Here is a 25,754-nt window from a genome sequence, read left to right as displayed (position 1 = left end):
AGAAAGAAAGAAAGAAAGAAAGAAAGAAAGAAAGAAAGAAAGAAAGAGAGAGAACCTAATCCACACATAGTGGCTGAGGCTAGGAGAGGTGCAGTTGTGTGAGACTATTCCTGGGAGAGCTCACCCCAGGTAGGGAACTGACACCACACCAAAGTCAGGATCCCACCAGTCCAAGTTGGTGAAGCAATGCGTTTTACTGTCACTACGTTAAAGGAGTGTGGATAAAAAGTGATAACTCGTGGAAGCAGAAATGACTCAAAGACAGATGCACGAGCCAATGCTCATCCCAGCATGGGTGACAGCTTATGAAAGCTGGGAACCTGAAACACATCGCACAGCCTTCAGGCAACTAACTCAACAGGTTTCAGAATATCCTTACTGGCATTTCAGCTTGTCTGAGACTCTCCTTTATACTTATAAGGCCTAGTTAATCTGGTCAGTTTCAGGTACTTCCTGAAGTAATTGAGTTGTTTGCTGGATTTAGCTAACTTCCCTGCAGGATGGAATGGATTTACTTTGCCTTAGAGCAGTGATTCTGTGGGTTGCAACCCCTTTTACAGTTATGAAGTAGCAACGAAATCAACTTTATGGATGGGAGCCACCACAACATGAAGACCTGAATTAAAGGGTCACAGTATTAGGAAGGTTGAGAACCACTGCCTGAGAAAAATCTTGTTTCTTAACTCTATTGTGGGAAGCTTTTAATCTGGAGGAAACAGTAACATAACAGATGTTCATAAGAAACACAGTGGAAGCAGTGAGAGAATTTGTGAGGCAAGCGGTGATGGTAGTGTCACAGAGCTGAAGCTGACCTTGTAGGTTGAGGAATTTTCCAGGCCGGTAGGAACAATTTTTTTTTAGCAAGAAAAAAATGTGAGCACACCACTACTTGTATTGGGAGAACATGGATAAAATGGCTCATGGCAGACTATAAGCAATTAAGGTGGGGCCAGCAGCGTTCAGCTCTACTCCAGTGTCACGTCTCAGCACTAGGGCCACCATCACCTCATTCATAGTCCTTGGTGTGTAGGACACTGCTTTCCCCTCCCTGACATCATGTTCTGACTGGTTTTGTTCTGACATGATGCCACTTGGCATTTTGCGTTGCCTACTGGGACCAACTCTTGGCACTTTTCCTGGTCCTCAATGATGCCTGCACAGTCTGTCCCTGAACCTAGGAACAATCAGCTCATTCAGCCTTGCTTGAGACCTAGGGCACTGTCCATGTGTTAAGCAACATAGTCCCAGACTGGCAGTGGACTTTTGTCTCTAGGTTATGCGTCCTTGGCTAAGAAAACAAGCATGGATAGATCCTCCTGAACCATCAGCGTTCTCATGGGAATAGCACTGCTGACTTTTTAAAATAAAATGAATCTTTCATGCTATATTCTCTGGAAGAGAGTAAGGGCTTTCCCGAAAGGCTAACGTGTCGTCTAACCATGTATGTAACACTAGCAACGTGCAGACATTTACGTTTTCTGTACTTACATTCAAGTTTGCTCTTGCAGCCTCACCAGCCACATTTCGGCTGCGCATGTGAACATGGGGCGGCACACAGAGCAAGCACATTTGCATCTTTGCCAGGTTTTCCTGAGTACGAGTGCTAGACAGTGAGAGTCACTGAGCATTCTTTAGAGAAGAATGATACAGTTAGACAAGCGATTTAAAAGACTGACTCCTGTAGTAAAGCAGAGGGCAGTCCCAGGGAAGGAAACACATTGAGCCAGCTGATCTTTGGGAAATACCAAGAAGTCATGAGTTTGCTAAACAACTCGGAACATTCAGAGGAAGACTAGACTATGGGATACTGTCAGAAAAAATAAATAAATAAATAAATAAATAAGATGACACCTCTCAGCTTGCGTATTTGTCCAGTTCTCTGGCCTCCCCTCCGGCTGCTATTTCCTAGATTCCCTTGAACACCCTGTGACGGGTCTTGAATCAGAACATCTGTACTGCTGCCCCCTCCCAGCATATTCTTCTTTTCCCTCCTTCAGTGCTTGCTCATGGGGGTCTTCCCTCAGCAGCACAGGCAACTGATCAGGAGATGGAGGCAGTGACTAACAGAAGCCAGTGTCGAGGGCATGCTTGACTGAATAGCTTCAGGCACCTGTTACTGGTGATAAAATGGGTGTGGTGCTAAATAATGTTTATTATTATTTGCCTTCTAATTATTATGGTGGCATTATTTAAGCCACTACCACAATCAAAGACACAGACACCTGTTAGATGTAATTGACTTATTTACCTTGGGCTGGGCAGATATTCTACCTATGCTGTCTCAATAACTTCACCATCCATCTCCCAGCCCCCATCCAATGCCATCCATCATAACCATTCCTACCTGGGCTACTTTCCTGCCATAAGCCCAAGATAGTTGCTTATATTTTTTATCTTGGTGTTTTCTCCATTCATACTCCGAGTCCTTCCTCCCAGCCCACATGATTCCTTCTCCACACATCATGGTGTCCTCCTGCCTCTCTTCCCATCTGTCTGTTTTCCATGACTCTCTTGAACACAAAGCCTGGGAACCTTAGACACACTGACCCTATTCTGCTCTGCCCAGGCCTTTAATCAACCAATCAGGCATAACATCTTAGGCAGGTTTACACAACAAGGATAGGTTAATCCAGGCAGTAACCAGATCTTGAGGGCCAGTAGTTACCATCAGAATACAAGCATCAGACCAATCCCCAACAGTCACCTCAACATAAACTAGACCTGGGAAGAAGGAATCTCAGAGGAGAAATTGCTTCCAGTCAGAGTGACTTGTAGGCATGTCTGTTAGGATGTTTTCTTGATTGCTAATTGATGGAGAAGGTCCCAGGACACAGTAGGCAAAGCTACTTCCAGGCAGGTGGACCTGAACTATTTAAGACAGATGGCTGAATATGAGCTTGGAAACAGCAGTGAGTACCATTTCTCTGTGGTCTCCTTCAGTTCTTGCCTTGGCTGCCCTTTGTGATGGACCTATATGCCAAACAAACACTCTCCAGGTTTCTTTTGGTCAGTGTTTTATCACAGCAATAGAAAACTAAACGAAAACGATGCCATCAGTTGACTCTATAGTGGTAAGTTTTTACATCATCTACTATGAGTTGAGAGAGCTGCCATATTGCTCCAGCTCCCAATAACTAATAATCTTAGGAGGTGGACAAAGTGATCAAGGAAATTCTTGGTGACTGGGTCTAAGTTACTCAGAAAATTAAGTAGATCGAACATCTCGTCCCTTCACCCTCTGGTCTGTTTGTAATCGTAATGCTACTGTATAATGTGAAAATTCTCAAATAGAACTAAACCAAGGTCTATAAATACACACAATTAAAGCTTCAAATATAGCACTGCTTTCTTTTCATGGGGGCTATTTCTGTGTGGTGATTGCCTGGCTGATCTGCAATTTCTGAATACAAATGGCTTTTCTCTATAACTAATGGGGAAGCTGGCAGGGCGCTGCACACCCAGGCCCCCTCTGAGAGGAAGTCTGTTAAACCATGCCGAGTTCTCTGAATTGTATAAGCAGAGTGGACCAGAGACACCGGTGAGACCGCACATCCCATTAGGATGAAATAGTGTCTGTTTGGTTAGTTTCTGGTTCTAGAAGGATACTGGCCCTTCTGGTCATAAATCACACAATGGTCAGCCACAAAACATGAGCCCGGGGCCTATTGTATTCTGTATTAAATACACTGCAGTGTAAATTAGGAATAAATGCCAACAGAGACCTCTCTGATTTAAGAGTCACAAGCACTTTAAGGTATAGTTTAAATAAGAATGATGTAGCTTCTTCTGTAACTACAGTACTGAAAACATAAACGGAGTGGCTTCAACGGAACCATTGACTCTGAGCCTGTAATGGCTGTTGGCAACCCCTGTTGTAAGGCAGTTAACACCAGAAGCTTTAAGTAGGGGCTACCAAGATAAAAGATGACGGTTGCTTTTTAATGATTCATTTCAGATGTTGGATCGCCTGGAGCTGGAGTTACAGGTGGCTGTGAGCTCACCAACTTGGGTGCTAGGAACCAAATCTGGGTTCTCTGAAAGAGCAAGTACTCTTAACTGCTGAGTCGTCTCTCAAGACCCCAAATTTTAATTCTTTAAAACCAATAATTTATTCTGTTTTACTTATTTGGGCATGGAGGCTAGAGAGCTTTTGGCAGTTGGTTCTCTCCTTCGACCATGAAGGTCTTGGGTGGTCCAGGTAGTCAGGCTTGGCGGCAAGTGCCTTCATCCTCTGAGCCATCTCATCGGCTATCACAGCTCAAGTTTGAAGCTGTCACAATTCTTAGGAGTTGTAGAGCTGACATGTTAGGGTGTGTAAAAGCATGAATCTATGAGCCCAGCCTCAGCATGTTTTCTTCTAGTTGTTACTGATTAAATATGAGACAAAGATTTAGAGATTCAGCGGAGAAAGAATGAAAAGGGAAAGAGGGGTTCTGGCGGTGCCATAATGTGACAGAGACCAACCATGTTCAACTTTCCAAGGGGCTCTGGAAAAGCCTTTTCAAGGCCTTAGTTAAGTTCAAGGCACTAATCTGTGAGCTTGAGGGGGCTGCAGCTCAGGAAGGAGGTTGCACGAGGGCTAAAGTGGCCTTCTCCAAGACTGTGAGCCAGCGTAGGCTGCTCAGCCTTGGGCAGCAGGAAAGAGAAAAGGGTTCACCTATGTTCCCACATACTGAAAAAATAGAATGGACAGAGTAGAAACACTGACAGGTCATCCAGATTCCCAAAATGCCACGATAATTTGCAAAAATAGCTGACAAGGTAAGAGTTTCATCCAAGAATTAAAGTTTGAAAAAGAAAAGGAAAGAAAGAAACAACAAAACCCAGAATGGTAGTTACAGAGAAAGAAGAACTACACTGCACAGAACATAGCTGAAGGAGGGCACCAGTGTGGGTAAGATAGGCAGGTGAAGATGAGCAGCCAGCCAAGGCAGACTGAATCTATAAGGAACAACGGAAGACTGAAAGCCAACTTTTCCAAAGAGTGACAGAGATAAGGGATAAGAAATTGTTCAGAATTCTAGACACAGTAAAAACACCTTTCAAAGTCAAAGTCAAAATAAAGGCATCTCCAGGAAAAAACAACAACAACAAAAACAAAAACAAACAAAACAAAAACAAAACAAAACAAAACAAAAAAAAAACAGACAGCACCAGGAGTATGCTTGTACTGACAGAAATAATGAAAGGATTTAATTCCTCATATAGGAAAAAAATTATTTCAACCAGGAGCACAGAAAGTGTAGGAAGAAAAGAAGAACAAGGAATGTGGCAAACTCATGCTAGGGAAATGAATATTAAGAAGACAAATATAACATTAAATTTTACTTACAAGATGGAGAGCTTCTACAGCAATTTTTGTAGGGATAACATTTACATGAAGAGTAAGGAAGGTGGGACCAAAATAGTCAGGGTCACAAGAACTTAGCATTTTCTGAGAATGGAATGGGGTTAATTCTTCAGAGGTCAGAGTAAGTCCAGAATGCCTCTGGTAGTCTTTGGGATAACTAAAAGTGAGGTAAGGAAATGGGGAAAATAAAAAAGTAGTTTGTGTATACAACAGGATCAAGGAAAGAGAACAACCAGGGAATATTGAAATATTGAAAATATCTAAATATAGTAAATTATTTACAGTTACTTGACCTAACCTATTTGAAATATAAGCACTGTCTGATTACACAGACTGCTTGCAGGAGAAAAAAAAAAAAACTTAAACATAAGATTTTATCTTACAAGGGGAAGAGAAAAGCTATGCCAGCGAGAATCTAAGCAAGAGAAAACTGGTACAGTTATATTGGCATATAGCAGAGTCTAGTCGGAGGCAAGAAACACTGCAAGAGTTAAGTCCATTTCCTGATTATAAAGCCTTTCTAATCTCGAAGGAATTATAATTAAAAATCTGTATGTATGCATAACAACATATCCTCAAAATAGGGATAGCAAAAAAAATGACAAAATTATGATGAGAAATAGGTACCCTCATGACCAAAGAGGACCTTTGTATGCTTGCACTACCAACTCCCCAATGTGTGTTTGTGTGCATGTGTGTGTGTGTGTAACAGAAGGCTGATCTCCACCCAGGCATTTCTCAAGAGGGCTGTATTTGCAGCAGGAAACCTAGAGGGATGAGAAAATGCCTCCCTCTGGGACAGAGAGCAGACAGACTTGTTGCTGTGCTGTAAGAGGAAAGGGATTCCCCTGTTTCTCACCATCCACTGTCTTCATTACTGCGGGATTAGAGAGTGAGAACTGACTCAAGCACTGATGTCACACTGCTGTGCTGTCAATGACACGGATAACTTTGCTGGTCACTTGGGAGTCTTCAGCCTTCTGCCAGAAATCCACTATTTATTAGCACACCCCATGCTCAACAATATGCTATGCATGACAGAAGAAACCCCAAGAAAAGAGCATGGGAGGTCTATCAAGAGAGTAGGGGCAAAGTAAACATGGTGTGGGCTTATAAATATATGACGTTAAGGCAAGAAACACTGTTTAAATTAAGGGCGGAGTACAAAATAGCAAAAGAAGCCTATCCATTAGGATGATACGATAATTTTATAGTTTTGTGCCTTCTCTCTCTCTCTCTCTCTTTCCCAAGACAGGGTCTCTCTGTGTAGCTCTGGCTGTTCTCTCTGTGTAGCTCTGTAGCTCTGGACTCACTTTGCAGACCAGGCTGGCCTCGAACTCACAGAGATCCTCCTGCCTCTGCCTCCTAAGTGCTGGGACTACAGGCATGAGCCACCACACCCGGCTTAGTTCTATGCTTTCAATAAGAGCTTTAAAATGCTCAACATGAAATCTTGTAGGACTGAAATAATTAGTGAACAACTCTATAATCATACCGGGATTTTAAAATATATACTTTTTAGGAAAGGGAGATGGCTCAGTTGGTAAATACCCTGCAGCATGAGGAACTGAGTGAAGATCCCCCAGTCTATGACTTTAAAAGCTGAGCTTGACAGCACAACCCTGTAATCCCAGCATTAGAGACTGAGACAGGAGGATCGAGTGGCTTGCTCACAAACCAGTTTAGCCTAATTGACAAGCTCCAGATTCAGTAAGAAACCAAAGTGAACACAGAGGAGGCCTGGAGAGATGGCTCAGTGGTTAAGAGCACTTGCCATTCTCCCAGCATGTCAGGTGGCTCTTAACTACCTGCAACTCCAGCTCTCAGGGACCTGACACACTCTCTTCTGGACTCTGTGGGCACTTGTACACATGTGGCACACACACACACACAAATAAAAATAAATCCTATAAATCTGAGGTAGAGTGGTGGAAGATACCTTGATGTTGACATCTGGCCACCTGTATGAACACCCGAGAAAACGTGCACACACATGCATATATGCTAACAGAACAAGTAGATAACAAAAGACGTAAGAGGTTTGAACACAGCTACACAAAAATACTACGGAGCACACGATCTTCACATGCACGGAAAATACAAAAACCATCATAAATTCCGAGAGACTATCACTATGCAGAACATGCCCTCTGTGATGGAGGGGAGGCAGAAGGGAGTAATAAAATACCGAGACACTTTACATTGAATCACAGTAAAACTTCTTAAAACAGTAACGATGTTTGAAGGAAAACCCACATAACACAAAACTAACCGTCTGAAAGTGGCTTGTGCACAGCTGACTTGGGGGCTGGGAGACTGCTTGGCTGGTAAAATGTTTGCTGCAGAGGCTGGAGGTACTGAGCTTGATCCACAGCACCCACATCAACAGCTGGGAGGGTTGGCATGTGCCTGCAACCTTAGCTGTGGGAACTGGGACCAGGAGAACTCCTGAGAGCAGCTGGTCAGCCCGTCTAGCTGAACTTGGGACCCTCTCCCACCACGTTCAGCAGAAGACCCTGTTTCAGAAAATTAGAAGTGGAGGGGGTAGAGGAAGATATCAAACACCGACCTCTAGCCTCTAGTCTTAGTTACTTTTTGAGGTCTGTCAAGAAAACACCATGACAAAGGCAACTTATAGAAGAAAGAGATATTACGGGCTTAGGGTTTCAGAAGCTGGGGATCACCGTGTGGGGGAGCATGGCAGCCGGTGGGAGGATAGCTGAGAGCTTACATGTTGAGACAACAGCCATGAGGCAGAAAGAGCTTGCTGGGAACAGTGTGGACTTTTGACACCTCAAAGCTCAGCGTCACTGACGTACCTCCTCCAACAGGGCCACAAACCATCAGCCTTCCCAAACTGTTCCATAAGCTGTGGCACCAAGCATTCAAACATATGAGCCTGAGGGCCATTATCCCTCAAACCACCACACCTCTACAGGCATGAATATACACGAACATTCCCCCAAAAATATGTACACATACATACACAAACACACACACACATCACACATCTTAAAGCGTTACCCATAAACCGTTTGCTGCAATTGCTGGGATTGATACATAGGAGTTTTATCTGTTATGTGTTTCTTATATGCACAGTGACATATGAAAATCATTACATTGAAATGTAAAGGACAGTGTCTAGAATTTTCAATTTTCTTCTGAATTCTTTAAAAAGATATATATGTATTATTTTTATGTATGTGTGTGTGACTGTATGAGTTCATGTGCAGATGTGCATGCAGGAGCCCCTGGACGCCAGAAGAGGGCATCAGATGCCCTGTAGCTGAAATTCTAGGGAGTTATAGCTGCCATGTGATCTCCAAGAGCAGGAAGCACTCTTAACTGCTGAGCCATCTCTGCAGCTCCTGAAGTCTTTTCAAATGAGTTTATTTTGACCATCTATTTTCAGCACTCAAAGTCAGAATTTGATCCTCTTCCTTCAAGAAATGATCCAAAAACTACAGAGAAAACAGAAGATGAAAACACAGATGCCATTTTCAGCAACACCAGGGAAGAGCTAACATCTGTAGACTCCAAAATAGGCAAGAGGAGCTGTCGGGAGCTGGGATCTAGCACAGGGCAGCAGGCATTGGAAGTCAGGAGACAGGGTTAGGACACAGAGACAAGATGCCAAGATGCTCATGGCGTCAAACATCAGAAGAACCAGCAAACACATGCTTACTGCAAATGTGGGCTGCCTACCAGGTGTGTAGCCACGTCCCTCTTCAGGGATGCCAAAAACTAAACGGACCCACACAGGAGTAAGCCATGTGTTCAGGAAATTGTGGTCACAAAGATCTTTATCTAGTGTCTTCTACAGTTACCCTCCAGGAACTATCTAGGAAGAGCCAATCTCCTCCAAGGTTGAGATTCAAAAAGAAAGACGTTGGGTTGGAGACAGATTGTCCACAGAAACCTCAGAACTTCTTTCTGTAGATGAGGAAGATCATCTTGCTGTAAACTGTTTTACAAATAGACTCAGGCTCCTGGGAACTTGAAGGCACACAGACACGCTTTTCAGCTAGCACACACAGGAGCTGGGTTCAAGACGGAACCAGTAAATGTAAAGGTAATTTAAACACTAGATCTTGGTAAACCACTCTCTGCCTCCTTCCCCGAACTCACATTCTGTTTGTTTTTAACCTGCTCTGCCACTACTTAAATAGAACATGACTTTTTCATAATTAATTAGCACTTTGGGAGCACAGAGGACTGCTTAGTAGGCTTTCTGCCTGTTATGTGCTTCTCATGTCTGTTTCAAACCAAAGCAAACAGTAATTTGGCTTTCACCTATTAGTATAAACACTATTAATATCAGATCATCTTTTCTACAGACACGTTATTTCATTCTTTCTTTGTAGCCCAGGCTCCTCTGGTGTGCTAACTGTGACAGCAAATCTTTAGTCTTTGTCTCCTCAGGTGCAAAGCTTGGGTACTGCTCTTTCTATATGAACTGTCTCAAACAAGGGCATGCACAGTGGGGCATTTGCCTAGGTCTATGTTCAATTAATTGTGGTGTCCTAAACAAACCACTCAAGGCCTTGGAGTTCTTATTTACAAACCACTGGGGTTGCTTCTGACACTGTTGCCTGACACACTCAGGCAGCTCCCAAAGAGAAACTCCTACTATATTAGCTTAGACCGCAAGACAAAGGAAGTATGGAACAAGTTAAGTCAGACGGAGAGGGAGAGGATCATTGGAGCAGTTATCAACCAGGAGCCTTCAGCACGTCGTGCTATATGAAGCGAAATTATCTTCATCTCCCTTAATTTTCTTAAGGCTAACCCCTACTATTTGAGTAATTAATTCTTTTCTTTTTGGAATTTTAACATTTTTAGGATAAAGCAATCAAGTTGGCAATGTGAGCTCTTACTGTACAGTGGGAACGAGGAGGAAAGATTTGGTGTGAAAATTTGGAGCTCCAAATTAAAATGTAAACAGACTGCTCAGTGACCTTCTCTTGGAAGACTCACATGAAGGAATGTCATGGTACATTGGCCAATTCTTCATTACATTTGCATACTCAGTATGTTGCTAGTAATGCCACATGACACTCAATGATACTGGATGATAACATTTTATACAAACCATTTCACCTCAAGCTTCCTCATTGAGAAAGAAATTTGGGCTTTATTATCTAATGGGAGAGTACAAGTTCTTACTGCTGTGGAGATGATGGCTCCCAAACCATAGATTGAGGAAACGGCTATATAAGGTAGTTTATTAAACAAACAAAAAGTCCTTTGCTCTAATCTCAAGCTTGAGAAATGCTAGGTTAGAAGTTAAATATGATTCTTTATAGCAGGCCTTTTCTGAACCTGTAATTAGCTACTACTACTGTGATTCTGTAAAAGGGGAATAATTAATTTTGATGCCCAAGTGAGTTTGACCATAGAACACACCGTACATAGTATTTTGTAAGGGTAGCATTTTCTGTAACATATGCTGAGAAATAGTGGAATCGGGTATCGGATATATGGGCAAAACTGTTTAAATTGCCACAGAAGTAAGCAGAGCTAAACAGTAGCGAGCAAAGTGAGTAAAGCTGACATACCAGCAGCTGTCACCACGTGTGATCTGAGGCATGTTCTGGGGGACTGAACTAGGGTTTGGGGGTTTGCTCTGAGGGAGGAAAACTAGAACATCCAAAGCTCCTAGATCCCGTTTAATTAAAACCCTTCTGGGATGCTAACGAGCACCAGTGGATGAAGAGAAAAGTCTCACATGTCTTCATTTCCATCCTCGGCTCAGCACAGCTCCAGTTCCATTATCCTTAAACATCTATTAACATGATTGCTTCATAATTACCAAGGCTAACCGCCAAGCACTTTGCCAGGAAGCAAGACACTGCTTATCTTTAAGTGCTCTTCTGGCTTGTGTATTATTATTTTTTTTAAATCTTTTGTATGCTCTTAATTGAAGAAACATCTCTAAAAATACTATCTGAATGACTACAAGATAAGAAGAAAATAGCATGTGAAAGGCACAAATCAAAGCAAATGAAAAATAAATCTGCTCTAAGGGTGGATACTGAACTCAGAACCTACAGGATTAACCAGACCAGAAGTTCCATGTATCAGAAGCATGGTGGGACCTACTGACTTCTTTCCGGTCACACTGTGCTCCTAGAATTTTAATTCCAGTACAGTCTATCCTGCATGTTATGATGGACTCACCCAGTGGCATTTAGTCAGCAGACTTGTCTCTGATAAGGCTCCGAGGGCAGCTATCGCCACGTGTCCGCCTTACCATCCATCCTTAGTGCTATGCTTTGTGGACTCTTTTAAGTGCTGCAGTCTGGGCTTACGGAGCAAACCCCCACTTTCCAGGCATGTACGGTAGCAGATATTTTCATATTCAGTACATAAAGACGAACAGAAATTTCTAAAAACCTATTCATGGTTTTGTAGATAAAGAAAATCAGGGCCTAGAGAGATTGTATTTGCCTAAGGTCAGGTCAATGTCTAATAAGCAATTATGTAAAATCTGTGTCTGTTCTCAGTGAGTCCAGTCTGTCTTACACTTACTTACCTATGCTTGCTCCAATCATAAACTACCTGCTTTTCATAGATCAGAAACGAGCCATTTATAGTTTTTCAGTATCTAGTGAAACATCTCAACTTTTATCATCACACTGACTTAGAAGTCCTGGTAATATTTAGATCTTTTCAGCCATCTGACCAAATCCATGTAGGCTTTTATTCTCTGCTGTTGTAAGGAATTTTCATAACCCAGCATTTGGAGAGGAAAAAAAAACCTACTACGTTAACTGTCTCATTTCATGCTCACTCTCTGGGCACACATATTTCTGGTCTCTTTTTAAAAAACAGATTTCCCAGCTATGACATATTCAGATATGAAAAGCAGTTTGGACAGCTGGGGAAACACTGATCCTTTGGCTTCAGCACCTGTCTCCCAAACTCCAAACCAAATGGGAAACTCCAGAGTTCGTTCACTTTAGAACATAAGCAAAATACATCCTTACAACTTTGAATTTGGATCTTATGCACTCCCCCCAAGTTAGCCACCACTCTATTCTGTTTCCTCATTATTAGAGTGATAAAGATTGGGGCAGAGGCAAATCTCTTTCAATTGTTGTTAAAGTTCCCAGTGAGCATCTGTTAGAATTCTCACTGGCCTTCACAGTGAATGAATAATTAAAAAATTAAACCCCAGTATCATCATCATTTTTTATTTCCTTTGACTAAATACTTAGCCAGTGTCCACTTTAATTTGGTTTTAGTGTCACAGAAAAAGCCAGCTGACAAACAAGCCAACAAATGGCAATCGCCTAGGCAGGCAGTGACACACAGTCCAGACGAAGCTTGCTTTCGTGGCTGGCATCTTTATTCCTATGTACTAACAGGTGGAGGAAAACAATCTTTTCCAGGAAACACCGTAATACAGCAAAGCTGCTTTCCCTACTGCATAGCCTGCTACTGTATATTCAAAATGAAAATAATTCCAGGAGTGCTGTTCACCACACACATGTCCACAACACCTGTTTTCAAACTCTTGTATCAGAAAAATTATGTAACTGACTTTCTGGCTTGACCCTTACTCTGATAAGAAAATAGGTCAGCATTTTTTTTTTTTTTTTTTTTTTTGCTAGGTATTTTCATCCCTTCATCCTCTCCTCACATTCATCCCCTTGCCTCACTCAACATTTACACAAGTGTTCCGGAGCAATAGCACACTGGAAGCTGTGAGTGTGGATCACGTGGCCTGGTAGTTGAACACACACTTGTCACTCAAACGTCACTTGACTTTCTGGGTTATTTCTCAGCCTTTCTTTGCACTGCCGGGGTTAGAGGGATGGCAGTGGTTCTTTCTTTACAGGTTCCTTGAATACGGTCAAATATTTAGGGAGGGTAGAGGGGAGCCTCTATGTAAGCGTTCCCCTTGGTAACGCTGGCAGATCAAGATGGAGAAGAGAGAACGAGTGCTTCTCATGTACATACTTGCAGCCTCTTCTTCTGCTGCTGCCACCAAGCCCAGGGTCCTTACTGGAAGAGGTCACTTGTCACAATACATTAGTTCCATTCAGTGTTAATACAAGCACCACAGCTTCCTTCACAAGGACAGACAGTAATCTGTGCAGCGCGCCTCTCAAGCCACAAAACACACAGAGTCACCAGGGGCCCTGGCTGAAATGCAGATTTTGATGAACAGAGAGCCTGACATCTACATCTCTAACCAACCTCAGCACACCACCACCACAGCTGGCTGGAGGACCACACTTCGGTAACAGTCATACCACGCCTGCCCAGCCCCCATTCAGAGTACATCTGACCAAGAATGTTCAACAGGATACAGACCTCAGAGCTGCTGCAGCAGGAGGACTACACCCTGCACACGGGCTAAGTTTGCACTCTTACTACCCAGCCTCGGGTCCTGCAGCAGTCCTCCTCTTCTGCTGGATGATGAACCCTGGCTCTGTTGTACTAGCTTTATCTGATGCCACTGTGGTGTGGAAAACCTGCCCTGTGTCTAAGGTTCCAATTCTGAAGTAGGGGCTAAAGTAGGCCCATTAAATAAAACTCTAGCGGACAATCAGGCATGTCCAACTTTTTGACACCGTACCAGAGTTCATGCTTAAGAACAGCACAATTGGGCTGGAGAGATGGCCTGGGGATTAAGGGTTCTGGTGACCGGACCTCAGCCCCCAGCACCTCCATCTGTAACTCCAGTTCCAGGGAATCCTGCTTCTGACTACCATGCATATGGTGTACACAGACATAAATGCAATCAAAACACCCACATACATACAAAATAAAAATAAATTTAAAAAATCACATAATTTCTAAAATATTATGAAACACTTGAAAGTTTTAAGTAGGTTTATGATTTTGCATTGAGCTGCAGCAATAGCTCTCTTTGGCTTTATGCTGATCTTGGCCACATGGACCTGGGTAATTCTAAATAATTTTCAGATCCAGAGAAGAACATATAGGCACGTTCTGTGATAGATTACAAAGACTTTTACCCCGTGGCTGTTTACGTCCTTACAGAAAGAAGGATGAGAGAAAAGGCCACTTAGCTCTGACGGTGTGACCAGAGGATTGCCGTGCTCCCCACCTGGACTCTGTACACAGTGCCGAAGTTTGAGAGAAGTTTACAAAACATGTGAGGTATAGGCTGGACGGGGCTAGCTGATAGGGTGCTGCTCTAGCATCGACAGAGCCCTGGGTTTGATCTGCAGCAGGGTGTACAATAAAGTTTAGCAGCGTGCACTCAATCCCAGCCCTAGGGAGGCGGGAGCAGGAGGACCAGGAGCTTGAGGTCATTCTGAGCTGCACAGAGGGTTAAGGCCAGTCTGAGCAACATGAGACCCTGAACGATGCCTTACATACTGTATAGAAAATTATTTTAATGTATTATCAGATACATTCAGCAATCACATTATTTTTTCTTCTGAGCTAACAAGTGAAACTAGAGTTGTTTATGTATTTACAAATAAAAATATATACAAAACAAGGAAACCAGCTAAAGTAAGGATTGGTGTCATTAACGTCGCATAGCAAGTAAGAAATTCAAAAGGTAACTTTACTTAGACTTTAAAAATGGAATATCCCAGGCTCAGCTGCAGATAGGCTATTTGGTCTCTGCAGGGACAGAAGCAGCTTCTTGTGGGGAAGCAGCTTCTGCGGCTGCAGCAACAGGCTTGGCTGCCGTAGCAACATCACACAGGGCAGAGATTTCTTCCATCTCACAGTCAGCCTCAGGCTGAGACCCTGGGGTCTCTTGAGTCATGATGGCATCTGTTGGACTAGGTACGAGGTTAGCTTGAGCAGATGTGGCTTCATCTTCTGTTTCCATTTCTGTTTCTTGACTCTGAATTTCCTCACCTTCCTCTACCATGGCAGGTGGTAGCTGTAAGAAAGTCTAATAAAAAAAAAAAAAAAATACCATATGAATTTGAGTGTCAAGAACACGGGCTTATAAAGCTGAGCAAGGTCTCATATTGTATCACTTCTCAGTACCCTGCTTCAAACACGGCTAGCCATTTGATATGAAGAATCTGACACCTTTCAAACAACGTCTTTGGTTCTGCTAATGCCAAAGAATATGCCTACATGTCCTAAATCAATAAAAACCAACATGAAAAGTTGTGAGAGGTTTAACAAAGGGAGTTCTGATAATGCTTCTGATAATGCTTCTGATAAAGCACAGTGATTGGTTAGGACTAACTGCCACACTGACTCAAGGTTCACATCACCGAAGGAGCCTGTGAGGAGAGCCAAGCCTTAAGACAGGGACAAGGTGGGGAGCAAGGAGTAGAGCTCAAGCCTCTAGTTTCATTCCTCCGGCAGAGCCCAACAGCCATCCATGCCTAGTCTTTTCTCAATGCCTTGGCAGCCTGGAGCGAAGCCATAGCTTCTTTCCTTCTAGATTTTGTAAGTCAGAAATTTGAAAACATTTTAAAAGTATTACTCAGAATTGCAATGGGCACTTAGAGTAGAACTAAGAGAGGAGAGACAGACTTGAAACAGTTTCACTCCTGGAGACATTCTATTTCAATTACAGTGGGCTTTTTTAGGACTAGAAACTTGGCCAGCTATGTCTAGGTAGACTAGGTCATTTTTAAAAAGGAATAGAACTTAAACATTCATTTCATTTAATTTTAAGACCTCTTTATTCTAAGCTACTGTAATCCAGGCAGCATGGTGATGGTGAGGGATGACAGGTACACTGAATAGTAGAATAAAGTGGAGTCCAGACAGAATATTTATGTACACAGTCAATGGGTTTTTTTTTTGTTTGTTTTTGTTTTGACTAAGGTCACAAATAGTAAAAGGAGAACAAAATACTCTACTGAGAAAATGGCAGTAAAACTACAGAATATCCACATCTAGATGAATAAATAAAATGCTGAATGGAACCTTGCCAGAAATGAACTCAAAATCTCTTCTAAAACTGTAACTGGTAGAGGGCAGTCTTTGTCAACTGTGCTAAAGTGTTTTGAGAACATACAAAAACGAAATATAGGAATGTAATCTTATATATCAGACAGTAAAATTCAAAATTCTATTAAAAGCTGCTTTAAAAAGAAAAAAAAAACACATAATTTTCAATCTAGGAAGAAGAATTTGTAAAACATGCTTGATACATGACTTGTGGCCGGAATACAGAAAACCTCTCAGAGCTCATTAGAGTAACAGGCATGAATAGACTCTTACCCAAAGAGGATATAAGGGCGGCAAGAACAGTACAAAATGGTGTTCAGGTGAGGAAAAATGAACTCAAAGCAAGCCACCCTGAGCTCACTATATTCCTGTAGTCCCTGCTGAGATAAAAATGCTTACTGAGTCAAGTGCGGGTGAGGATGCAGTGACCACACTCGCATACTCCTGAAGAGAATCAGTTCTACTTGAAAAACTATTTGAAAAACTGGCTCCCACTTTAAAAAGTTAAGCCTGCATGTAACAGGTCAGCCAGCCACTCTCCTCAGAGGTAAAAGTGCACAGACTTTCCCAGCAGTTACTTTGTAATATCGCTCAGTAGAAACAATCAAAATGTCTACCAACAGGTGAAAGTGAAAAGGCAGAGACCACTCCTAGCATGCAACAGCATGAATGGCTTTTGCATTCAAAAAAGAGTGCATATTGCGTGCTTGTACTGGTGTAAGTAAGCAGAGCCGAGTCTGTGACGGCAGAAATCACACTCGCATGGTCTTAGAGAGGGTCAAGAAGTACAAGTGACACAAGAAAGCTGGGGACAATGACTACATTCACTATCTAGACTAATGTGACAGTTTTCGGAGTACATACATCCATGATAAACACAGAATGCATCAAACTGCACATTTTGAGTATGTGTACTTGGTGGGTGCTGGACGACAATTTATATCTCTGAAAAGGCATTAAATACAAATGCTACATGAATAATAACATCTGATTGTAGATTCTCCAAAACAAATGAGTGTCAAAACTCACTCTATCAAGGACCTTCTTCCCACAGCTACAGAGTCAGTCTTGAGCAAACTCACCTGATGATAATGATGGGTAGTCTGTATCAAATGCATGTACATATTGTACACAAAGTTCGCCATCTGCGGCATATTCTTTATTACTTGGACTTCATGAGGTGGTCTTTCTCCATTCTAGATGAAATAAATAAACAACAACAACAACAACAAAAAAAACAGAGTGAAGTATCTAGTGAGAAAACCTAGAAAACCTCATTTCAAATAAGTCCATTTCTGAATCTATAAACACCACTAGGACATGAAACCCCAATGATAGTCTAGAAAGTATTTCCTGAGATTCAGAAAAATCAAAGAGAACACATTTCAGTCATTACGTCTTAATACAACTTTGAGCTGGTAAGTAAAATAAGAATTTTAGTTTGTGAACTAATGTAAAAAATTAATAAGATAAAACCTCATAAACACAGGAAATAAATCAGCATGTTCTAAGGCAATAATTTTCATCACTGTCTGGAATAGAGAGAGTCTACAGTTGTTTCAGAATGAAAATACAAGAGCTATTTTTCCTATTTATGTTTTTCTGAAGCCTAAGATGTTAACATTCATTACTGTTAACATGTAGCTATGAGCCTTGGAAGTAACAGTCGAATTCCCACTTAAGCTCTGAAGCATCTGTTGGGTTCTGCTGAGACACTGTGGCCATGTAGACCCTTCACCTGCAGTACCCTGAGAGCGGGATGCTGCAGGTCTGCGGCAGCATGAAGCGACTTCACGGCAGTTTCTAAGAAGATCTCTCTAGCCATAAAGCAGTGAAGCAACTGAAATAAACACAGACTGTTCCTCCTTCGGCCTCCTCAGAAGACTGATGACTTTCCTACTTGTACTCTGATCACATGCAAAGCCTTACCCCTTCTTACTGTAGGAATCAATGTAGATATCTATCAATGTAAAAATAAGTTTTCCAGGACAAAAGGATCCTATCTTATGGCAGGGAGCACATGGTAATGAGTATAAAACAGCCAGTGTAGAGCAGCAGGGAGGCTATCTAAGTGGCATCAGGGCATTCCCCACAACCCTCCCACCCTTCCCTGTTTTCTCATGGCAGCATTTCATAAAAACAAAATAAAGGAGCAAAAATATCTTTAAAGACTAGGTAAAATCGCCATTAAATAAACACATGAAACTTACTTTTTTGTCCTAGAGGAGCAAAAAGTAAGCTTTCTGAGTGTATTTAAAATATAAAATTTAATAGACTGCTGGGATATATTTCATCAAGTGAAAAAAGCAAAACCCTAAAGTCTGCAGCATGCTGTAAGAGTATAAAAAGTATAATCAAGTGTCTATGCTTTGGTATGAGAGAATATAAGAATAAACTGCATTATAGTTGATCCTACAGAGAGGAGTGAAAGGAAAAGCAGAGAAGGAAGGAAGAGCTGGCAAGAGGAAGAGTGGTGAGCACGAGGAAAACAGGGGTGACAGCGAGCGCCACATCTGAGTGGGTAAGTTGTATGTGCTTTCCCAGCTCTGCAGAATGCAAGCTTTGCAAGGAAGAACTAAACTAGATTACTCTGTTAAGTTACAAGGAGATGGGTGAGAGGAGGTGCTGTGGGTGATCAGAACATGGACTCTGACTCAGACTGCTTGCTTTCAAATTCTGTCTCCTCCACCTACCTACCTGATGTATGGCAAATTATTTAACTTCTCTTACCCACAGAAAGCCTCCTGAACTATCTGCTGCTAAGATGAAATGAGATACTGAATGTGTGGAGTTGATTGCTGAGATGTAGTACGTTTTAGAAAGCATTAGCAGATACTATTTCTATGTAAGTCAGTTCTTTGGTGTAATGGACATTTCATATCCATGACTGGGTAGTCTCACTACAGCCATCAACTGTAAGAATACCCACTGGCCCACTCAGAGCATATCGCTCTACACAGTGATCAAAGGCCTACCTTTCTGGAGGTTGGGAAAGGTTCTGTAGGAATGATATGCAAATGCAGTGGGCGAGCAGTGAGCTGGCTAAAAGCAGGAGTCAGCTCAAAACAATTTTGGAAGAGGGATACTCTAGCGAAGATATAAAGACCAAGTCTGGCTCTCGACATGGCTACCACCAAGCGACGGACATCTCTATAGGAAACAAAATAATTAGCATTGTTTGAAATTAATAATGTACATATGCAGCCCCCTTTTCTTGTTTTACATGATCCACTAAACAGTCTCATTCAGCTATTGCAGTAACATCCTTGAGGATTTAACAAGCACAAAGCAAATCAATGTATGTGATCAAATAAGCAAGTTGAGTTGTTCATTGCTGGTATCTTGCTAGTCACTGTGTGTGCACGCACACATGAGGCAATGCACTGTCCAAGTAGCCCTTCCAGAATCACTGCAGTCCAGGCGACAGTCACCAATTACTGCATTATCTTCACTATGACAATCACCTTCTTCCACTTTTCTGCCTAGCAAATCCCCAGGCTCTATCAAGATAAAGCTTTCTTTCCTAGAAAATTTAGTTCTGGATTAGAGTAGTAATTTCTTTTGCTCCTCTTCACATTCCTAACATAGAGTTTCAGAGATCCAAACTGGCAGTGTGCTAGCTTCTGGATATATAGGAATATGTGTGTGTGTTCCTATATATATTACTAGCTCATAACTGCCAGGACTCCTTAGCATGAGTTCTTTCAAAGAAACAGAAAAGAAAATGCAAACAATGCTGTCTAGGGAAAAATGGAGTGTTGGAGGAAGAGGCTTAAGTTAAGCAGCTTTTGAGGAATCACTGTACTACTGTGTTTGGTTTCCTTGTCACATCCCAGAGGCTCCAGCCCTGGATACAAGCAAATACACAGCACTGCCCTGGTCCTTCTGGGAAAACATTTACTGCAGTCTTAGGTACTGTAGCAGCTAAGAGGCTTTTACAAGTGTCATCTCCATAGCACATGAGAAGAATGGAGTTGAAATTTTGGGCTATTCAAGTAAAGGCAGCTTCCCAAGTTATCTGAATGGGTCCCACCCTGGGCTCCAAACTCTCCAAGGGTGGAGAAGATCATGGAAGCTAAATCTATTCCTATACATCCAGAAGCTAGCACACTGCCAAATAACAGAAGGATAAAAGTGTTTATAATTAGAAAATCTAGAGATGCATGGAAATACTGAAATCATCTTCTTAATCACCCTTCATTTATAACCATTTTTGGTTTTCAGAAAATTAGGTAGAGATAACTAGAGAACTCATTACTAAACGAAAAGAAAAAGGATTATTTCTATTGTATATGTATGGGTGTTTTGTTTGAATGTATCTAATGTATCTATGTTAGGCCTGGAAATTGCAGAAGGGGGCATAGCACTCATACATTCACACTTGAAGCTGAGGGGTCTTAGGTCAAAATGATGGCCATTGAGACAGTAGTTATGTCAGTTAGGAAAATAAACTGTTTTTAGAAAAGAACTAACACTATGTTTGACATTTCAAGAAGCAAAAATAAGCTAAGTTTAATGCTATCATTTTGTAACAATTTTTTAAAACACTGTTGCCTTTGCTTACTCTTACATAAAGTCTATTAGAATCTGACCCAAGCTCCAAAGAGATGTGGACTTAAGGACAATTTATGAGAGCTTGGAGAACTTTCTCTTTATACTCATTGAATAAATTAAGACAATGAACTCTAGCTCTCCTGAGTTTTGCTAGTAAGTCACATGAGATAAAGATTTACATAAAACCAAACGGCTGCTCTGTAGTAAGAAGATATTAGTCCCATAAATCTCTAGTACATAAATACATCACAAAAATGATAAAAATAGGTTACTGTTTGTTTGGACCATACTTAATCCTGGGGAACAAATGGCTCCTTTATCCTCTCATGAAGCTGAAAGACAGTAGGGAGAGAAAAACCAGAAGCCTTATGAACTGGGGAAAAAAAAAAAAAAGCCTCTGAGGTGGCTTGATTCCTGACACTGTTTCTAACAGATCCAAGACTATTAAGATCCTATGGTAAAAAAGTTCTCTCTGTGTGTCACTGAATGGTGAAGCCAAAGCATTATGAGTTAAACATTCCTTAGTAACAGCACAGATCAACTACACAGGGATCTGACATTATTCTGACAAAACCCACTACAAGCTGCCATAATAATTAATTACAGCAATTAACTGAACAAATCACGAACTGCTTTGTCACTGAAGCTCAAAACTGAAATAGAGAGTGACCTTTAGTAAGAGTGTAACTGTACCCCACACACCTCAAATGGCCCACAGCCCTGGTCCGCACTAGAGAAAGGAGGATGTAATCATTCTGCTGACCTTGGAATCTATCAACAGTTGTCACCTAGGAAGAAAAGGTGGGCAATGTGGCATATTTTCAAAAGCATAGTAAGGCATTATCTATACAAAAAACTAGAAACAAGCTTCTTACCTTTAAAACGATCTCAGAAGAGATGTAATCATACCAATTCTAACAAGTCAGTGAGCGCCACCAAAGCACGGTAAGCACCCTGGACCGCATTCTCCAGCTACTCATACCCATGTCTACAGCACTTGCCTCCTATTGCTAACAATTAAAGAACTGTCCATGGAATGTACAGCCTTCCTTCACTGGACTGCCAAGCTTCAGAAGGCAGGCTACGTTCAGCTTTAGTGGAGTCCCAAATACTCAAAAATACAGCTGAGTATACTCACTTATTATTCAACATTTGTTCTTAGCATTTGTCCATAGCATTCTCATAAAAAAATGCTCATAATACTTTTATTCAGTTGGAAATTATACATATGAATAGGAAAGGCAGGTTTATCAAGATTCTAGCCACTAATTTTAACTCTGAGGCTTTCATCCCTGCTCTACGCATCCAAAGCTTACTGCTTCCCATACATAAATCACCATTTATAGTCCCTCTGATTTTAGGAAGTCTATAAAATATTTCTTTGTAAGTAGACTTCACAAAGGTATAATTTATGTACAATGAGTTTTGACAACATTTACTCTCACACAACCACCACCACCACCACCAAGCCCAGTACCTCCCCACCCCCCAACACACACACTATAGACAAACAGGCAACTTCCCAGCTCCTGGCAGTGCCTGACCTACTCTTATTTTTTACAGTCTCTGGACAAGCAGAACCATAAAGTCTTAAACCCAGTGTCTGTCAACAGCAAAAGGCCTCTGTGGCTTTTCCTTGTTGTATGCAGAGATGCTCGTTCTGTCTTGCTGCTGAGCAGCCAGCCTCCCATTAATGAATGGGCCTGCTAATGGACACTAGTTTTCCTTTTACTCTAGGGCTATTTAAAATAAAGCTGCATTGAATATTCAAATATTTTTGGTGGACATGTTTTCATTGCAGGAAGCAGAACTTCAGGGCTATGTTAAGTGTAAGCGTAACTTCATAAACTGTCAAACTACTTTCCAAAGCTTCTGAATCAATTTATACACTCAACAGTGATATCCCAGGCCCCAAATTCCAGCTCCATCACTATCAACTTTTACAATTTTATCTATTCTATTGATGTGCGAGGTATAATATATTTTTTTTTTATTTAATTTTATTTAGGGTCTCATGTAGCTCAAGCTGCATCAAACTTAATATATACCTGGGGATGGTCTTGAACTTCTGATCCTCTTGCCTCTACCTGACCAGAGTTCGGATCACAGCAATGCACCACACTGCTGAATTTATGTGGTGCTGAGGATGGAACCCAGGGCTTCAAGAATGTGAAGCAAAAACACTGAACTGCACTCTCTGCTCCCTCACTGTGTTTTTATTTATATCTTCTGACACCTAATAATGGCTAAAGACAACTTAATTACAGAAAAGGGATGCCTTATTGACTACTTGTGTGTCATGAATGAAATGCATCTGGTTCACTTGCCCATTTTAAATGAGTCTGTCTCATTTAAAATGACTCTTCTAAAACCTGACATTCTGAAGTCTTTGTTCTCATGTGTAGACACTACATGTGAAAATTCTGCCACCATCCTGACCTTCTAGAAAGTTCGTCTGTGAGACAAAGTGGAGCAATATAAACAACTTTAATAAATGCAAACCTTCCCTGGATAAACAGACGACCACTACATTGATAAAACTACCTTGTTTGGCCTTCCAATCAATGGGTTATTCCCACAGCGTCTGTTGATGATGTCCCGAATCAGGTGCTTCTGTCCATTGTAGGTTGTTAGAATACTGATCTTGTCCGCAGGGTAACCAAGCAAGCACATGTACATGAAGAGTGCCACTACATACTCCGCCTCTCCAAGGTTCTGTAACGCAAGCACAGCCACAGCATACATTAATGTCCCCTTGTTTCTACTTACCCTACTTATTTTGAGCACATCTTAAGTGAAAAGTTAACTGCCTGGAGAGATAAGTGGATATTTTTCATAAGTTGAAGGACAGCCTTATTCAGGGGTTAATGCTGATAAAACCTTGATGTTTGTAATGTATCTGTAACACAGGACAGAGAGTCATCAATTTAGAGGTTAATATTCCTGGTGGCACAATAATCATGATGTATCGCCTGTACAATGTGCTATAACTGCAGCTGTGAAAACAAATATTAACCTAAAGGGTAGATTATCCGAGAAGCCTGTACAATATCCAGTCCAAGTGGGTGGACATCTATCTAGCAGCTATAGCTGACTGCACTGTCCAGTGCTTTCCTAGCCTCTCATGATTCCTGGTGCTTCCTGGAGTTTGTTTCTGCTGTCTTCCTGTTGCTGCCTGAACTGGACTCATCTGGTGAGAAGACATGCTCTCAGACTAGTAGTCTACCTACTGTTAAATTAGAGATTCTGCTTAAAGATGGGTGACATAAAGCTTAAAAGCAAGGGCTTTAGTGAACTTCAAAGTGAGAAACCTGACCCAGAGCTATTTAATCCAGTTCAGTAAAGACTAAGTTCAAGCATGATGAGAAAGTAAAGCAAGAACATAAGCGCGTCATGATAAGTAAAATACAAAGATAAGAAGCTAGATTCCATGCACAGGCAAGAGGAAAATTACTGGAAGAACTTCAGAGACACCATTTATATCCAGGTTCCTGGTGACAGACAGTCTCAATTATCTCTTTCATTTAAATTCTCCAGTTCTTTGGAAGACAGGAGACAAAAGAAGCCACATGACTGTGTAAATCTCCATTTTCTATATTGGTAGCAAAACACATTTATCTAAGGATCAGCTCCAATATAGATAAAAGAACAAACCAGGGACCATAAAAATGACCTTATGTAATAAATGCTAAGGCTGAATTAAATCCAGTTTTGAGGATTCAGGTATTTCTGGCAAGATTAATGCACTGAGTTCTTAGCAAACATAACCCAATTCTTTACTTATGTGAGCAATGAAGACTGCTTAATTCAAAGCTCTGCCTGAGTCAGATGTGAAGTTTAACAGGAAAACAAGTATATTTTGATAAACATAAAGCTGGCCAAGTAAGTAAAGGTTGCTTCAACTTCAGGACTTTTATTCATTTCCATCTGTTTTCCTCTCAGACACTAATTTTTAAAAATGTATTGTTTAAATGCACACTGATCATATTTGGGGGGATAAGATACTTCAGAAATACACTTAGTACTAACAATCATCATTTGATAACACCCTTATTTCTTGATATACAGAAAACTCACCCCAAGACAGCATTAACAAGTAAGGAACAGATGAGTAATTGGGATAATGTTTTCGATCAATACCATCACATGGCTCAGACTAGGACTCAGAAACATTGTGTAATGAAGCCATCAGGAGACACCAAACAGCTCCCCAACCACCTTCAAAGGCAGGTATCAGGAAGCAGGTTTCTATTGTGAATAAGGCTCTAAGTGAGTTATCATTTAAAGGTCACATTTGTCCCTAGGCTGTAAGTAGATGAGAGTAACTTTAGTCTTTCATGCAGAACAGGAAAATTTTAATCTGGTAGCTATTTAAATTATTTATTTACAAAGTAATTTGTAGTGAAAACATTTTTGTATGCTGTCTTTATAAACTCATCCAACTTCTTGTTTAGAATTATTATGAGTGAGAATAGTGCTTTTCATAATATGACAATTCAAGTACCAAATTATTTTCCTACTAGAACTACAAGAGTCCAGGAGTCTATATTCCTCATGTCTGCTCCAGAATCAAGTACTGGCTGACTCAGTCATTTATTACTGTTAGGAATTTACTCATTTTTCTCTAGGTGAAATACTTTCCTTTATTGCATTTTTTTTTTGCTGGGGTAATAGTTTTAATTTACTTTTAAAGGTTCATTGTGTTTATATGTACTGTGTGTGTGTGTGTTTAAACAGAGGCCAGAAGCAGGCACCAAATCCCCTGGCACTGGCGTGATGGGCCACTGTTAAACTGCCCTCTGGGTGACCTGGTACTCTGCAAGATTAGCAAATGCCTCTAATGGCTGAGCCATCTCTCCAGTTTCTTGACTATTCTTTTCTTTTTTTTTTAAGCAACTGAGTTCTCTATACAGATTTTAGTCACAATTTTCAATATATT

The 25,754-nt window shown here is 41.2% G+C and overlaps 1 protein-coding gene across 1 annotated transcript in view; it reads right to left on the bottom strand.

The window, feature by feature from the left end:
• Window positions 1-14,699: 14,699 nt before the first annotated feature.
• Window positions 14,700-25,754, bottom strand: part of Aqr (aquarius intron-binding spliceosomal factor) — a 73,166-nt gene continuing 62,111 nt past the window's right edge. Inside the window, exons 31-35 of the mRNA XM_055598936.1 lie at window positions 23,360-23,530; window positions 21,518-21,603; window positions 19,237-19,411; window positions 17,344-17,457; window positions 14,700-15,239 (exon numbers count right to left, since the gene is read on the bottom strand). Coding sequence (XP_055454911.1) covers window positions 14,949-15,239; window positions 17,344-17,457; window positions 19,237-19,411; window positions 21,518-21,603; window positions 23,360-23,530 — 837 coding nt within the window. The 3' untranslated portion in view covers window positions 14,700-14,948. The remainder of the gene's footprint in view (window positions 15,240-17,343; window positions 17,458-19,236; window positions 19,412-21,517; window positions 21,604-23,359; window positions 23,531-25,754) is intronic.

Source organism: Psammomys obesus, unplaced genomic scaffold, assembly GCF_907164565.1.
Source record: "Psammomys obesus unplaced genomic scaffold, mPsaObe1.curated_primary_1811, whole genome shotgun sequence".
Taxonomy (NCBI): Eukaryota; Metazoa; Chordata; class Mammalia; order Rodentia; family Muridae; genus Psammomys; species Psammomys obesus.
This window is presented reverse-complemented; position numbering and strand designations above follow the sequence as displayed.